The following is an 18,025-nucleotide window of genomic DNA, read 5'->3' on the forward strand; positions in this document are numbered from 1 at the left end:
GTGGGTGCCTGGAACTCGCTACCGGAGGAGGTAGTGGAAGCAGGGACGATAGGGACATTTAAGGGGCAAATATATGAATAGGATGGGAATAGAGGGATACGGACCCAGGAAGTGTAGAAGATTGTAGTTTAGTCGGGCAGCGTGGTCGGCACGGGCTTGGAGGGCCGAAGGGCCTGTTCCTGTGCTGTACATTTCTTTGTTCTTTGTTATATGATAACAGAATTCGACAGACTAGATAGTTAGATAAACCTTTCACCTGGTGGTGGAATACAAAATAAGATTAGGCTAAAAGTAGGACTAGGGCATTGAACAATAAAATCAAGGAAACAGAGCACCCTTCTCGCACAAAGGGTGGTAAAAATCTGGTATTATTTTCTCCAAAGGGTCGTGGACGCTAGGTCAAGTGAACACCTCAAAATGTCAAAAATCAATTGATTTTCGTTTGGTGAGGCCACTCGGGGGACATGAAAGATCAATTGAAATGAAGTCCTGATGACCTCACTGAATAAAAGCGGTTCTGCAGAGGGGTCATACAGACTCCAAACGTTAACTGTTTCTCTCTCCGCAGATGCTGACTGACCTGCTGAGTTTACCCAGCATCTCCTGTCCTTATTGCCTAACTGAATGTTCGGCCAGGCTGGAGGGGCTGAATCCAAAAGCGGCGCGCGTCTCCCGACGGTGCAAAAGGCTTGAAACACCTCAGCCAGAGGTTAAACATGTTTAAAGTGTCAGCGCCACAAACCAGACGTGTTGAAACTGTCGCCCACCTTTCGCAACGCGTATGGAAAATGGTGTCACCCGCCCCCTTTAAGATTTGGCAGCACTTGCCGTTAAACCCGCGCGAGCCCCTCCTCCCCCGCGCGGAGCGAACTGACAGGAATACAGTTCAACCCAACTTGCTGTCCGAAACGCGAGGTCTGATTGGCCAGCTCTCTGATTGGTCGCTCCGTCCGTCAATCGTAACCATAGTAATCAGGCTAGGTTGGCCCGGCTGATGGGAGCGCGAGCGGAACCTTCATGAAGTTTCTCAGCGGCAGCGGCGATCAGCATCATAATAATGTGAAGCAATCGGAAGCGGCGGCCGAGTCAATCCCACCGCAGCCTAGATTCAGCGGGACGCAGAGGACGGCCACTCGCCTGAGGCCGGGCAGCTCTGAGGGAGAAACAAGAAGTTAGCAGTCCAGGGCTTGCAGGGGGTAGAGAGAAAGAGACAGACACAACCAGCGAGCGGGAGGGAGAAACAGTCCCCCCTCCCTCCCACACACAAATACCAAAGTGGGAAGGGTGTCTTGTACACACCAGGGACAGGGACGACGAGCCACAAATATCAGAGTGTGGTGAGAGGCAGGCGCCCACACTCACCTGGGATACAGAAGGAGAGCCGCATACATCTGCACTGGGGAGAGACAGCGGAGAGAAACCCAGATACATTAGTGATAGTCGGAGAGTGCCACCAACTTCAGCCCAGGAGAAGAGACTGAGCCCAAAGAAGGAAAGAGTGAGAGAGGGGGAATAAAAACAGCGCAAAGGTGCTCCCGCATCTACAACAGAGCGAGAACGCGTGCCCAGGGACAGATACAGGGTTAGGGCTCAGCGGGAAATAATCGATTTGCTCGAGTCGTAGTCAGTGCGACAATTCAAGTCGAAAGGTTGTGCTTTGGACCCTGGTACCTTTGCATTCCTGGTTGTTGCTCCTTTTCTTGTTGATAACCATGGGCCTACCGGCACTGGAGTTCAGTGATTGTTACCTGGACAGCCCACAATTCCGGGACAGAATCAAGTCTCATGAAGCAGAGCTGGAAAAAACAAACAAGTTCATTAAAGATCTAATTAAAGATGGAAAAGCACTGATTCAGGCCATGAAAAGTAAGTTTTGTTTAACAGTTAATTATGTAACCACTGGCATGAAATATGATTATTGTGAAGATTACCTTTGCTGAAAAGCAATTTAAGAGGATCCTCTGTAAATTCCTGTTATAGAATCTTGTAATAACGAGCTGGCTTATTGGAGTAAAACAGGATGCTGGCTAACAAGGTCTCTCTTGCTAGTGGTCTATGTTAAAAGTAGCTCCATACAGATGTTTACAATGTTGTAAAATATTGATATCCTTGTCTTCGTCAGATACTTAAGATTTAATCAGGGCTATGAAAGATAACAGCTCGTTTCAATCAGTTCTTGATGGGTAGAGATTGATGGAACATTATTCTCAAACAATTTAAGAATTATAAGATCACATCTAGCTTAAATAACTATTTTGAAACTAGCAGCTTCTCCAACTAGTTGATCTAGAATGATACAATGGTTACAGCACAGAAGGAGGCCATGCTATGATTAATTTGACCCATTGTGTTCCTGCTGGTTCTCTTTAGGAGTAACCTAAGCTGGTCCCACTCCCCTGTAAGCCCTGCAAATCTTTTCTCTTCAGATAATTATCCAATTCCCTTTTGAAAACTGTAATTGAATCTTCCTCCACCACACTCTCAGGCAGTGCAGTCCTAATCTTAACCTCTCGCTAAGTAAAAATAAAAAAATTTCCTCATGTCACCTTTGGTTCTAATGCCAGTCACTAACGGTGTCCCCTGGTTCTCGACCCTTCTGCCAATGGGAGCAATTTGTTGCAACGTCGAGTGACGTTGAGCATCTCAGTGAAATCTCTCAATCATCAATTCTTTTGAGAGAACAATTACCACTCATAACTTCCTTGCTTTTGCACTCTATGCCTCTATTTATAAAGCCCAGGATCTTGTGTGCCTTAACTCAATTTGCCTTGCCACCTTCATCAGTTTGTGCACAAATACCTCCAGGTCCCTCTGCTCTGCCACATTCTTTCAAATTGTACCCTGTAGTTTATATTGCCTTTCCTCGTTCTTACTATCAAATATATCATTTTACACTTCTCTGCATTAAATTCCAACTTCCATGTGTCCACCCATTGCACCTGCCTGTCCTTTTGAAGTCTATTACTATCCTCCCCACAGTTCATAATACTTTCAGGTTTTGTCACCTGAAAAATTTGGAATTGTGCCCCGCACACCCAAGTCTTGGTCATTACTAGAGATTAAGAAAAGAATTGACCTCGTACTGACCCCTGGGAAATCAACCATTCACTAGTAGCCTGTTTACTGTTACTTAGTCAATTTCCTTTCTATGCTGCCATTGTTCCTTTTAAACCATGGGCGTCAACTTTGCTGACAAACCTGTTATGTGGCACTTTAACAAACACCTTCTGGAAGTCTATGCACATTACATCAACTACATTACCCGATCTGTTACTTTATCAAAAAACTCAGTTAAAAAATTAATTAACCACAATTTGCACTCAACAAATTTGCACACAATGAATATGTGTTGGTTTTTCTTAATTTGTCCAAGTGATTGTTAATTTTGTCTCAGATAATTGTTTTTAAAAGCTTTCCCACCATCCAGGCTAAGTTGACTGATCTGTATCCTTTTTAAAACATTTATTTACCAATGTACATACGTAAATCTTTACAGTACTTCTCATATGTCAGAAACTTTTTATCATGTTGTGTAGCTGTTGTTAGTAGAAGGGTGTAGGAAAATCTGGCCCCTTTTCATCAATGTCGGAATTTAGATTGGAATCTAATATGCACGTTCAGCATTTTATATGACTCTGTAGTTAGTTTATTTCAAATTATCCTCCAAACTCCAACCTAAAGCATTGATAAATCAACAGGAAAATAACATCCCAACACTGTGTGAAATATAACTTGTCACTTGCCAGGGACATCAAGATGAAGTTGGACAGAGAGGTGTAATCTAACACAAGTTAATTTGTTTGCAGATGTAGTTAACTTGTCAGTGCTTACAGTAAAATTAACTCCTAGTGCAATCTAAATTATTATCAACATGAATGCATTTATCACAATTTATCCACATCAGTTGGATTTAATTTGATAAGTGTGACAACTATTTTCAAGTTTACAGTAAAGCCTTGGCAAGATGTCAACATTCAGTGTATCACTTCCAGTATTGCGGCTGTTACCTGACAGCATGAAGATTGTCAAATGTTCCTTTTGCGTAGAAGACTGGCTCTCCATTAATTTAGTTCACCAGTTGTGTCAGCAGCAAAGCATCACCTCTTGTCTTCTCTTCCTAACAAACTAAGCTTGCATGCATTGTATTTATACTGTATTTGTCCTTGTCCTCAAAAAAACCATTGCATTAACTGTTGCAATGTAATTCACTTTCATTTTCTCTACTTATATTTAAATTAAACAATCTAACCTCTCTTAAATCTTGTAACTTTTAACTCATGTCGGGGCTGGTTTAGCACAGGGCTAAATAGCTGGCTTTTAAAGCAGACCAAGGCAGGCCAGCAGCACGGTTCAATTCCCGTACCAGCCTCCCCGAACAGGCGCCGGAATGTGGCGACTAGGGGCTTTTCACAGTAACTTCATTAGAAGCCTACTTGTGACAATAAGTAATTTTCATTTTTTTCATTTCATTTTCATGCAAACTCACATTTTCCAAGATCTTCTTGAGCCTTTTGATCACCTATGAAAGCTTGACACATGCATAAACTTTCAGAAACTTGTTTTTGAAACAAACAATATCTGACCTTAAGTACATCTATTATTCTTAAGTTCCTTACCTTGAATTATCTGTTAATTTGAATCAATATCATTCAAAAAAGGCCTTCTGTTTTATTAAAGTTGTATTACTGGATAATACAATTTTTAAAAGTGAAAACCAACTTTGAATTAGCAAATTAGGCTATTTTCCAAACTACCATTTCCAACGAGCTGCTGAATCAACGGCAAATTTGGCCCTGTCAATCTTTTTCTCTAAGGTGTCACTTGAACAAAAGGGCATGTCCTGGAAAATGGTCAGCCTGTGGGAACTTTAGCAAGATGATAGTTAAGAAAGTTATACTGATAAGGTCAGAATGTTGTGCAGTCAGTCATTGGTTTTCTGTATCACTTGAAGGTCAGTGTTTGGATGGCTGCGTCTACTTTCTCGTAGAGAACAGCCATTCCTTCAGAACACTGAAGTCTCTTGAGGAAATTAACTCTTTGGCTGAAGTACAGCTTCTTTGTACAAACAAGATAATTCTGTAAAAAATTGCAGATTAACATTGCTCCTTTATATCCTTTATAACTATTCTATGTTCGACAGGACACCTAAATCTTCATTTAAAGATGGAGTTAAATTTTAAAAAGTTGAACAACCAGCAGATTTTGGACATACTTCAAATTGATGAAGCCCAGAGTTGAGCCTGGTTCCTTTAGTTGCCATGCCAAAAGTTTCAGCAGGCATACATGCACTTTGCAGTTTGACAACAGTTAAACATTTATCACTCTAAAAGCAGGATTAAAGAGCTGCTATATAATTACTGAGAGTAGTTCACTTCCCAGATATGTATTACAATATTGAAGTCCCTTTTTTGATGGAGTTGCATGTTACAGGTAGCCAGTGGTGCTTTAGGTTTCCATGTATGATGCAGGTTTTCTGGTCATTAGCATATTGCTGCTTGTGGAAGTTTGCAGAAAATTGATACCACATTCCCTGCATTACAACAGTGACTGCAATTAAAAACAAAAGTGCACTTTGAGCCGTCTGGTGATTGCTAAAAATAAATATAAATGCAAGTCTTTATTTAATGGTGTCTAGGTGTCTACCTTTCTTTTCAAGTTCTAACATGTGCAAACATGAAAGTTAAAAATTTCATGCAATGCTTCAGGGAGTGTCTGCAGATGATGTGTGCTGCTAATTATAAATATAACTTTCTCTGCACTTTGCACAGAGCTGATAGTTGTAGTCCTGGTGTTGAAAATATATCAAAATAAGCTTGTTTCTGGGTGCAACTGGTTAGTTATGGCAATGTTGATTTCTTGTCATTTCAGTCCTTGATAACAGTACTACTTTCTGCAAAAAATATTTTAGAGCTAGGGAAATTTTCATGAGCGGGAGCAAAAAACTTGCAATAACCACCAGAACCTTTGATTATAAAAATATATGGCATTGTTATACATTTAGAGCCAGGGCTTAAATGTTCTCTCTGATAGTGCTGTTTGTTTTCATAAGTTTCCTGAGAATCTGAAATGCCTGTGTTGCTCATCATTGAGCTACATGGCAGTCTAACTCGGAGGTACTGTTTTATTTGACCTAAATTGGATATATGTGTGAGCCCACATATACTGCCGCTTCAATTAATTTGAAGGTGGACTGAGGAAAAATCTTAAGGTGAGGCCACAGTGACAACTGTGACCAGATTCACACTCCTTCCTACATCAGTGGGCCATCTTAGACCATAAGACATAGGAGTGGAAGTAAGGCCATTCGGCCCATCGAGTCCACTCCACCATTCAATCATGGCTGATTTCAACTCCATTTACCCGCTCTCTCTCCATAGCCCTGACGTTGAGCTACCCTCCTACCTGCTAAGTATCTGAACCTGGTCAAAGCTTGCCCTTAAAGCTTTCTATCTAAAGTCTGGCTAGCGTAACAACATTTGTTGGACCTGACTGGCTGCCTATATCTTAGTTTGTTTAAATGCCTTGTGTTCACACACACAAGGCACCAGGGTTTGACACATTCTGAGATAAGGTAATGAATTGTTTATTATTTCATATACAACTGAAAACCAGTTGAGCATTGTACATTTTGATTAAATGTGTAATAGTCTCTAGTAATTCTTGATTTTAAAAATAATCTCCATTTTCAAATCCCTCATGGGTTTGGTTCTCACCCAGGATCTGGAATTCTTCCTGAACGGTCTCTGCCTCTGTATCTCTCTCTTCCTCCTGTAAGAATGCTCCTTAAAATCTGCCTCTTTTGTCAAGCTCTTTGTCACTTCTCCTAATGTCTTGTTTTTTTGGGTTGGTGTTAATTTTTGTTTTACTTCACTCGCGAAAGATTTGTGGGATATTTAAATATATTAAAGGTGTTCTATAAATCCAGGTTGTTAACTTATGACACTCTCGGCCTGCCTTTGAATTAGCAAGATTACCATTTAAAAAGTTCAAAGTGGGTATATTGACCTATTTTCTTTACTGGGAGATAGAGCATGATGCAAAACTTCACATTCTTTGCCATTTTTCATTTGTGCTGTAAAGGTGGCTACAATGGAGAAATGGAAATGCCAGCGACACATTAAACGGCACTAATCTTAGCTTGGCCTGACATGCATTTTTGGGACAGCATAGAGAGAGCAGCACTCTTACTTGGTTGTGTGATACTTGACCTATGAGTGCTTGATGCTGATCATGATTAACTGATAAAAGTAAATAAGCAATATCCCATGATGGCGCAACATTTGACCCAGTGTAGCGCACAAAGACTCCGAGAGACGAATAGAGTGAAGTCGATGAGGCTTTATTAAGCGTGACTGTTCCCCCGCAGTTCAGTAGTAGACTGCCTGCGGGGAGGACTCCTGGTTCTTATACTCCGCCTTCAGGGCGGAGCTAGAGGTCAACGGCCAACCAGGACCCGGGATCTGTCAGCCAATGTCATCACGGCTTCACAGTCCCACATGACCCCTAATGCATACTACCACATTCACCCCTTGTTAAAAATGAACCCGGCGGGGTGATGCTTCGCATGGTGGTAAGGGTTTACAAGGCTGGTCCTGGGAGGAAAACTTTCGCATGTTATTACAGTATGTACAAGGTTTTTTTTTTCCGAACTATTTACAGTAATCGTCAGGAGAAAAAGACAAAATATTCTCGTTAAAAGTCCACATATTGTAGTGTTAGATCGACGTCACGAGTCGGTCGGGCGGTCTGGTCGTCCGTGTCGATCGCCTCGGCCCCGGTGGTGGTGGTGGTGCTTGTTCCGGTGTTGTCGTCTCCGGGAGCCTTATGGTTTCAGCTTGGGCTTCACTCCTGGTCGGGCCTGGGAGGAGGACCGATCCTCCTGGGAAGGGGGCGGTCGCGGGGTGCGGCGGTGGCAGGAAGGGGGTGATTGGTGTCGGGGGGGTGTGTGTGTTGCCGGCGGGCGCCAGATCTCACAGGGAGACCGTGTCCTGTCGGCCGTCGGGGTACTCCACGTAAGCGTACTGCGGGTTCGCGTGAAGGAGGTGAACCCTTTCGACCAACGGGTCCGACTTGTGCGCCTGCACATGTTTTCGGAGCAAGATGGGTCCTGGGGCCGCCAGCCAGGTCGGCAGCGACGTTCCAGAGGAGGACTTCCTGGGGAAGACAAGGAGGCGCTCATGGGGCGTTTGGTTAGTGCTAGTGCACAGTAGTGACTGGATGGAGTGGAGGGCGTCCGGGAGGACCTCCTGCCACCGTGAAACCGGGAGGTCCCTGGACCGTAGGGCCAGTAGGACGGTCTTCCAGACCGTGCCGTTCTCCCTCTCTACTTGCCCGTTCCTCCGGGGGTTGTAGCTGGTCGTCCTGCTCGAGGCTATACCGTTGCTGAGCAGGAACTGGCGCAGCTCGTCACTCATGAAGGAGGACCCCCTGTCGCTGTGGACGTATGCGGGGCAACCGAACAGTGTGAATATGGTGTTCAGGGCTTTAATGACTGTGGCCGCGGTCATGTCAGGGCAGGGGATGGCGAATGGGAAGCGGGAGTACTCGTCCACCACATTAAGGAAGTATGTGTTGCGGTCGGTGGAGGGGAGGGGTCCTTTGAAATCCAGACTAAGGCGTTCAAAGGGGCGGGAAGCCTTAATCAGGTGCGCACCATCCGGCCTGAAAAAATGCGGTTTGCACTCTGCGCAGATGTGGCAGTTCCTTGTGACTGTACGGACCTCCTCCAAAGAGTATGGGAGGTTGCGGGACTTAATAAAGTGGTAGAACCGAGTGACCCCCGGGTGGCAGAGGTCCTCGTGGAGGGTTTGGAGGCGGTTAATTTGTGCGTTGGCACATGTGCCGTGGGATAGGGCATCGGACGGCTCGTTCAGCTTTCCGGGACGATACAAGATCTCGTAGTTGAAGGTGGAGAGCTCGATCCTCCACCTTAAGATCTTGTCGTTTTTGATTTTGCCCCGCTGTGCATTATCGAACATGAAGGCTACCGACCGTTGGTCCGTGAGGAGAGTGAATCTCCTGCCGGCCAGGTAATGCCTCCAATGTCGCACCGCTTCCACTATGGCTTGGGCTTCCTTTTCCACTGAGGAGTGGCGGATTTCTGAAGCGTGGAGGGTTCGGGAGAAAAAGGCCACGGGTCTGCCCGCTTGGTTAAGGGTGGCCGCTAGAGCTACGTCGGAGGCATCGCTCTCGACCTGGAAGGAGAGGGACTCGTCGATGACGCGCATCGTGGCCTTTGCGATATCCGCTTTGATGCGGCTGAAGGCCTGGCAAGCCTCTGTCGACAGAGGGAAGGTCGTGGTCTGTATTAGGGGGCGGGCCTTGTCTGCATACTGGGGGACCCACTGGGCGTAGTATGAAAAGAACCCCAGGCAGCGTTTTAGGGCTTTTGAGCAGTGCGGGAGGGGAAATTCCATGAGGGAGCGCATACGTTCGGGGTCGGGGCCTCTTATCCCATTGCGCACTATGTAGCCCAGGATGGCTAGCCGGTTGGTGCTAAAAACGCACTTGTCCTCGTTGTACGTGAGGTTCAAGGCTTTAGCGGTCTGGAGGAATTTTTGGAGGTTGGCGTCGTGGTCCTGCTGATCGTGGCCGCAGATGGTTACATTGTCGAGATACGTGAACGTGGCCCGCAACCCGTGTTGATCAACCATTCGGTCCATCTCTCGTTGGAAGACCGAGACCCCGTTTGTGACGCCAAATGGGACCCTTAGGAAATGGTATAATCGCCCGTCTGCCTCGAAGGCTGTGTACTTGCGGTCACTTGGGCGGATGGGGAGCTGATGGTAGGCGGACTTGAGGTCCACGGTGGAGAAGACCTTATATTGGGCAATCCGATTGACCATGTCGGATATGCGGGGGAGAGGGTACGCGTCTAGTTGTGTGTACCTGTTGATGGTCTGGCTATAGTCTATGACCATCCTTTGCTTCTCCCCTGTCTTTACTACTACCTCCTGTGCTCTCCAGGGACTATTGCTGGCCTGGATTATGCCTTCCTTCAGTAGCCGCTGGACTTCGGACCGAATGAAGGTCCGGTCCTGGGCGCTGTACCGTCTGCTCCTAGTGGCGACGGGTTTGCAATCCGGGGTGAGGTTTGCAAACAAGGATGGGGGCTGAACCTTGAGGGTTGCGAGGCCGCAGATAGTGAGTGGGGGTTTTGGGCCGCCGAATTTGAAGGTTAGGCTCTGTAGATTGCACTGGAAGTCTATTCCCAGTAATGTGGGGGCGCAGAGTTGGGGAAGGACGTAGAGCCTGTAGTTTTTGAACTCCCTCCCTTGCACCGTTAGGGTAACTATGCAGAAGCCTTTGATCTGTACGGAGTGGGATCCTGCAGCTAGCGAAATCTTTTGTGCGCTGGGACGGATGGTCAAAGAACAGCGTCTTACCGTGTCGGGGTGGATAAAGCTCTCCGTGCTCCCGGAGTCGACAAGGCATGGTGTCTCGTGCCCGTTTATCAGCACCGTTGTCGTCGTCGTCTGGAGCGTCCGGGCCAGTGCTTGGTCCAGCGTCATTGAAGCCAGCCGTGGTTGTAATGGTTGAGCGTCTTCTTCGAACCCCGTGGAGCCTTCGATGCTGGGGTCCGTTGTTGCCGTCCAAGATGGCGTCGGGGTGAACAAGATGGCTGCCCCATGCATCGCACATGGCTGGGGGGTCACAAGATGGCGGCGGGGGTGGACAAAATGGCCACCCCCATGCGTCGTACAGGTCTGGGGTGGTCCAAGATGGCGGCGCCCCTCCTCCCCTCGTGGTGGCCGGGACCCAAAATGGCGGCGCCTGCGGGTCGCACATGGGGCGCTGGGGGGGTTGGGGAGCGTTAGGAACACGCAGGACTCCCTCTTCTCTGGGGACAGCGGTGGCCGGGACCCAAAGTGGTAGCGCCGGCGGGTCATACATGGGGCGCGGGGGGGGGGGGGGGGTGGTTGGGGAGCGTAAAAGGCGTGCAGGGCTCCCTGTTCTCTGGGGAGAGCGGTGGTCGGGACCCAAGGTGGTTGCGCCTGCGGGTCGTACATGGGGCGCTGGGGGGGTTGGGGAGCGTAAAAAGCGTGCAGGGCTCCCTGTTCTCCTGGGACCGTGGCGACCTCCTGGGACCGGCACACAGCCGCGAAATGGCCCTTTTTCCCGCAGCTCTTACAGATCGTTGGCCGGGCAGTGCTGCCGGGGGTGTTTCGCCTGGCCGCAGAAATAGCAGCGGGCTTCCCCGGTGCGACTTGGCGTTTGAACCGCGCAAGCCTGTGGGGTGTCCGGGGGGCGGTGGGTTTGTCGCGACGGGTGCGTACGGAGCCCAATGGGCTGCCGCGTGGTCGGGGCCGTAGGCGCGGGTGTTTCGCGCGGCCACGTCTAGGGAGGCTGCTAGGGCCCGTGCCTCTGAGAGTCCGAGCGACACTTTTTCTAAAAGTCTTTTGCGGATTTGGGAGGAGTTCATACCTGCCACAAAAGCGTCGCGCATTAACATGTCCGTGTGTTCATTTGCGTTCACCGGCGGGCAGCTGCAGGCCCGTCCCAAAATTAGTAGCGCGGCGTAGAATTCATCTATCGATTCTCCGGGACTTTGCCGTCTCGTTGCGAGTTGATAGCGAGCGTAGATCTGGTTTACTGGGCGAACATAGAGACCTTTTAGTGCTGCGAACGCCGTCTGGAAATCCTCTGCGTCTTCGATGAGAGAGAAAATCTCCGTGCTTAACCTCGAGTGCAGGACCTGTAGTTTTTGGTCTTCTGTGACCCGGCCGGGGGCCGTTCTGAGGTAGGCCTCGAAACAAGTCTGCCATTGCTTGAAAGTTGCTGCTGCGTTCACTGCGTGGGGGCTGATCCTCAGGCATTCCGGGATGATCCTGAGCTCCATAGTCCTTTAGTCACGCTTAATAAATTGTAGCGCACAAAGACTCCGAGAGACGAATAGAGTGAAGTCGGTGAGGCTTTATTAAGCGTGACTGTTCCCCCGTAGTTCAGTAGTAGACTGCCTGCGGGGGAGGACTCCTGGTTCTTATACTCCGCCTTCAGGGCGGAGCTAGAGGTCAACGGCCAACCAGGACCCGGGATCTGTCAGCCAATGACATCACGGCTTCACAGTCCCACATGACCCCTAATGCATACTACCACAATAGTGCATGCTAACTTTATTTTCACTGGCACCGGCAGCGGCTCAGAGGAACAGTGGCACTGATGGAGAGCTGATGGGACTTTCCTGACTGTGAGGGTTCCAAGATGGCGAATGAAAGCAGCTTTGATTTGTTTGTGGTATCTGTAATGGTTAATTTGTTATTTGTCTGGTTTTAAACAAATCCACACAAGTTTTGTATTTTATTGTTTTTAGTGTTTAAATGAATTGTATTTTGTAATTCCTGTTGCTGTGACGTTAGCCTCTTGGCCAAGTCATTCATGTAACTGACTTACCTGGCTAAATAATGGTTAAATAAAATAACCTTTTATGGAGGAGGATTGGTTAACTAACAGAAAGCAGAGAGTGGGGCTAAATGGGTGTTTCTCTGGTTGGCAACCTGTAACTAGTGGGGTCCCTCAAGGATCAGTGTTGGGCCCGCAGTTGTTCACAATTTACATAGACGATTTGGAGTTGGGGACCAAGTGCAATGTATCAAAGTTTGCAGACGACACTAAGATGAGTGGTAAAGCAAAAAGTGCAGAGGATACCGGAAGTCTGCAGAAGGATTTGGATAGGTTAGGTGAATGGGCTAGGGTCTGGCAGATGGAATTCAATGTTGCCAAGTGTGAGGCTATCCATTTTGGGAGGAATAACAGCAGAATGGATTTTTATTTAAACGGTAAGATGTTAAAACCTGCTGCTGTGCAGAGGGACCTGGGTGTGCTGGTGCATGAGTCGCAAAAAGTTGGTGTGCAGGTGCAACAGGTGATTAAGAAGGCTAATCGAGTTTTGTCTTTCATTGCTAGAGGGATGGAGTTCAAGACTAGGGAGGTTATGCTGCAATTGTATCGGGTGTTGGTGAGGCCGCATCTGGAGTATTGTGTTCAGTTTTGGTCTCCTTACCTGAGAAAGGACATATTGGCACTGGAGGGAGTACAGAGGAGATTCACTAGGTTGATCCCAGAGTTGAGGGGATTAGATTATGACGAGAGGTTGAGTAGACTGGGACTGTACTCATTGGAGTTTAGAAGGATGCGGGGGGATCTTATTGAAACATATAAAATTATGAAGGGAATAGATAGGATAGATGCGGGCAGGTTGTTTCCACTGGTCGGGGAAAGCAGAACTAGAGGGCTTAGCCTCAAAATAAGGGGAAGTAGATTTAGGACAGAGTGTAGGAGGAACTTCTTCACCCAAAGGGTTGTGAATCTCTGGAATTCCTTGCCCAGTGAAGCAGTTGAGGCTCCTCCTTTAAACGTTTTTAAGAAAAAGACAGATACCTTTCTAAAGAATAAAGGGATTCGGGGATGTGGCGTACGGGCCGGAGAGTGGAGCTGAGTCCACAAAGATCAGCCATGATCTCATTAAATGGCGGAGCAGGCTCGAGGGGTCAGATGGCCTACTCCTGTTCCTAGTTCTTATGTAAATAAGATTTTCTGACACTGACCAGTGAAGTATACAAGTGGTTTTGTTGCTGATGCAACCAACATAATGAAGGAACATTCTTATCTGACAAGACAGTTTAGCAACTTGGTTAATCAAGGACTGCAGCATGACTCCAGATTATTGCTTGTTCCTCAGTACACCATCTGAGACCAATCTTTCAGTAACTATGTCACTCCCCTCTAAAATTCTTCTCCAGAAGTACCCAGCCAAATCTTGGTAGCTCTCTCCATTCCTTTTAAAGCCTTATGAAAACTTAATCTGTATCTGCACTGCCCCACACACCCTACCCTATTCATTTTCTTCACTTTACTGCTTCGTGTCCATATCACTATCTTTTTTTTTAAATTTAGAAGACCCAATTCTTTTTCCAATTCACCTCCCCTGCACATATTTTTGGGTTGTGGGGGTGACAACCACGCAGACATAGGGAAAGTGTGCAAAATAGGGAAAACTCACCCGGGGCCGGGATTGAACACGGCCTCAGCATTGTGAGGCAGCAGTGCTAACTACTGCGCCACCGTGCCGCCCTCCACCTCACTATCTAATAGAGTGCTTTAAAATGTTGGTCTTTGTGAGCAATCCCACACAAGTATTTTGCTGTTTTAATTTGAAAAGTCAACTTTATTTTCTTTCTATCCTAAAGTGTCAAGGAGGAAAAATTGGATCACAGCACATAGGTATAATTCACCATCTATTTAAAACAATAGTTTCTTAAATATTTAATTTAATTTCTTAATACAATAGTTAGATTTTATAGTTATTGTTAAATAGTATTAAACACGATTTTGAGAAGGACAAGATTGGAGTTGGTTGGAGCTAAGTGTTGGCTGAGCTGGAAAATACCATTAGTGGAAGGATGCAGTTGCAACATATATTTCCGTAAACAGTTTCTGTTAGAAATGATGAAATAGGAATTTATAGCGCATAATTCACAAGAGGAAGAATGGTTTTGATAACAGAAGTGCCTGTTTTTAATTTTGATGTAATGTGTATTTAGTTAAGAAAATGGAAGAAATCTGCTTATGCTGCACAAATTTTTGGAAGGCAAATCTTTTATATTTTTGGGTGTGGTGCGTACATCAAAATAAAATACCTTTTGGTGATGGTAAAAATTGAACCTTTCTAGACCGCCTTTAAACTGTCACATATTATTAATTTATATCATGGTTTAGTTGAAGAAATGGGTCACTGAACTTTTTAGTGTTAGTTGCAACACTTGGGTATGCATGAGCCATAGATTCAAAGAGGCCCTTCGACCCATGAATACTGGCTATCAAGCATCTAAAAATTCTAATCCCGTTTTCCTGCATTTGGTCCGTAGCCTTGTATGCTTATGGCGTTTCAAATGCTCAAACTGCTTCTTAAATGATGTGAGGATTCCCCCTCCACCACCCTTTCAGGCATTGAGTTCCATATTCCCACCACTCTCTGGGCGAAAATAGCTTTTCCTCAAATCCCCTCTAAACTTCCTGCCTCTTACCTTAAATCTATGCCCCCTGGTTATTGTTCCCACTGCTAACGGGAAAACGTTTATTATCTACCCTATCTATGTCCCTCATAATTTTGTACATCTCAATCAGGTTTCCTCAGAACCCTCTTTGCTCTAAGAAAAATAGCCCCAGCCGTTATAACCAGCCTCTTTTCATAGCTGGCATCCTGGTGAATCTCCTCTGCACCCTTTTTAGTGCAATCGCATCCTTCCTATAGTTTGGTGACAAGAGCTGCACACAGTACTCTAACTGTGGCCTAACCAGCGTTTTATACAGCTCCATCATAACCTCCCTGTTCTTATATTCCATACCTAGGCTAATAAAGGCAAGTACCTCATGTGCCTTAACTACCTTATCTACCTGTCCTGCCGCCTTCAGGGATCTTTGGACATGCATGCCAAGGTTCCTCTGGTCCTCTGTATTTCCTAGCGTCCAAATGTTCATTGTGTTTTCCCCTGCCCTGTTAGCCCACCCAAAATGCATCACCTCAAACTTTTCAGGGTTACATTCCATTTGCCACTGTTCTGTCCATCTGACCAGCTCACCGATATCGTCCTGCAGCCCAAGGCTTTCCTCCTCACTATTTATCACACCACTAATTTTCATGTCATCTGCAAACCTACTGATCATACTGCCCACATTCACATTCTAGGTCATTAATGTACATTAAGTGGAACATTGAATTTCTTGTATGACCTATAGTTTTCTTTTATTTGGAGGGAGACCATGGCAGTTGCAATGCGCTGCTGAATGTTCTTCAATTGTGTTGTTCACTTTCAGTGTCGTTCAAATTAATTCTACTTTTAGTGAATACTTTGATCATCCTGGGCATTTTATGGGCAGAAACACCTGTCATTTTCCTGAAACAGGTTAAATGTATGATTGTTTCCCCTTGCAAAGTGAAATATATTTATCTAAAATTCTAATGAAATGTCCATCAAATCCAAACAAACCAATAGATGATATGCACCAATTACCTGCTTTTTCTTTTTTCCCCCCCCCCCTCCCTCGCATCCCCCCCCCTCTCCCTCGCATCCCCCCCCCTCTCCCTCGCATCCCCCCCCCTCTCTCGCATCCCCCTCTCCCTCGCACCCCCCCCCTCTACCTCGCAAACCCCCCCCTCGGATCCCCACCCCTCCCTCGGATTCCCCCCCCTCTCCCTCGGATCCCCCCCCTCTCCCTCGGATCCCCCCCCTCTCCCTCGGATCCCCACCCCCTCTCCCACGGATTCCCCTCCCCCTTTCCCTCGGATCTCCCCCCCCCCCCTCGGATCTCCCCCCCCCCCCCCCTCGGATCCCCCCTCCCTCGGATCGCCCCCCCCCTCCCTCGGATCGCCCCCCCCTCCCTCGGATCGCCCCCCCTCCCTCGGATCTCCCCCCCCTCCCTCGGATCGCCCCCCCCCCCCTCAGATCGCCCCCCCCTCCCTCGGATCGCCCCCCCCTCCCTCGGATCGCCCCCCCTCCCTCGGATCGCCCCCCCTCCCTCGGATCGCCCCCCCCCCTCGGATCGCCCCCCCCCCCCTCGGATCGCCCCCCCCCCCCTCGGATCGCCCCCCCCCCCCTCGGATCGCCCCCCCCCCTCCCTCGGATCGCCCCCCCCTCCCTCGGATCGCCCCCCCCTCCCTCGGATCGCCCCCCCCTCCCTCGGATCGCCCCCCCCTCCCTCGGATCGCCCCCCCCTCCCTCGGATCGCCCCCCCTCCCTCGGATCGCCCCCCCTCCCTCGGATCGCCCCCCCCCCTCGGATCGCCCCCCCCCCCTCCCTCGGATCCCTCTCCCTCGGATCCCCCCTCTCCCTCAGACTCCCTCTCCCTCGGACTCCCCCTCCCTCCCTCTCCCTCGGACTCCCCCTCCCTCGGATCCCCCCCTTCCTCGGATCCCCAGCCCCCCCCTCCCTCGGATCGCCCCCCCCTCCCTCGGATCGCCCCCCCCTCCCTCGGATCGCCCCCCCTCCCTCGGATCGCCCCCCCTCCCTCGGATCGCCCCCCCTCCCTCGGATCGCCCCCCCCCCCTCGGATCGCCCCCCCCCCCCTCCCTCGGATCCCTCTCCCTCGGATCCCCCCTCTCCCTCAGACTCCCTCTCCCTCGGACTCCCCCTCCCTCCCTCTCCCTCGGACTCCCCCTCCCTCGGATCCCCCCCTTCCTCGGATCCCCAGCCCCCCTCTCCCTCGGATCCCCCCCTCCTCCTCGGATCCCCCCCTCCCTCGGATCCCCACCCCCCCTCTCCCACGGATCCCCTCTCCCACGGATCCCCTCTCCCTCGGATCCCCCCCCTCCCTCGGATCCCCACCCCCCCTCTCCCACGGATCCCCTCTCCCACGGATCCCCTCTCCCACGGATCCCCTCTCCCACGGATCCCCTCTCCCACGGATCCCCTCTCCCACGGATCCCCTCTCCCACGGATCCCCTCTCCCACGGATCCCCTCTCCCTCGGATCTCCCCCCTCCCTCGGATCCCCTCCCCTCCCTCGGATCCCCAGCCCCCCTCTCCCTCGGATCCCCCCCTCCTCCTCGGATCCCCCCCTCCCTCGGATCCCCACCCCCCCTCTCCCACGGATCCCCTCTCCCACGGATCCCCTCTCCCTCGGATCCCCCCCCTCCCTCGGATCCCCACCCCCCCTCTCCCACGGATCCCCTCTCCCACGGATCCCCTCTCCCACGGATCCCCTCTCCCACGGATCCCCTCTCCCACGGATCCCCTCTCCCACGGATCCCCTCTCCCACGGATCCCCTCTCCCTCGGATCTCCCCCCTCCCTCGGATCCCCTCCCCTCCCTCGGATCCCCTCCCCTCCCTCGGATCCCCTCCCCTCCCTCGGATCCCCTCCCCTCCCTCGGATCCCCTCCCCTCCCTCGGATCCCCTCCCCTCCCTCGGATCCCCTCCCCTCCCTCGGATCCCCTCCCCTCCCTCGGATCCCCTCCCCTCCCTCGGATCCCCTCCCCTCCCTCGGATCCCCTCCCCTCCCTCGGATCCCCTCCCCTCCCTCAGATCCCCT

At 49.3% G+C, this 18,025-nt stretch overlaps 1 protein-coding gene across 2 annotated transcripts in view; it reads left to right on the plus strand.

Annotated features, from left to right (window-relative positions):
• The first annotated feature begins 971 nt into the window (after positions 1-971).
• The window catches only part of LOC140426992 (rho GTPase-activating protein 26-like), a 315,317-nt gene continuing 298,263 nt past the window's right edge, over positions 972-18,025 (plus strand). The window contains exon 1 of one of the 2 annotated variants that reach the window (XM_072512347.1): positions 972-1,866. In XM_072512347.1, coding sequence (XP_072368448.1) covers positions 1,713-1,866 — 154 coding nt within the window. In that variant the 5' untranslated portion in view covers positions 972-1,712. The remainder of the gene's footprint in view (positions 1,867-18,025) is intronic. The other variant, XM_072512348.1, reaches the window with a different exon arrangement.

The sequence above is a fragment of the Scyliorhinus torazame genome, chromosome 7 (assembly GCF_047496885.1).
Source record: "Scyliorhinus torazame isolate Kashiwa2021f chromosome 7, sScyTor2.1, whole genome shotgun sequence".
NCBI classification, from domain to species: domain Eukaryota; kingdom Metazoa; phylum Chordata; class Chondrichthyes; order Carcharhiniformes; family Scyliorhinidae; genus Scyliorhinus; species Scyliorhinus torazame.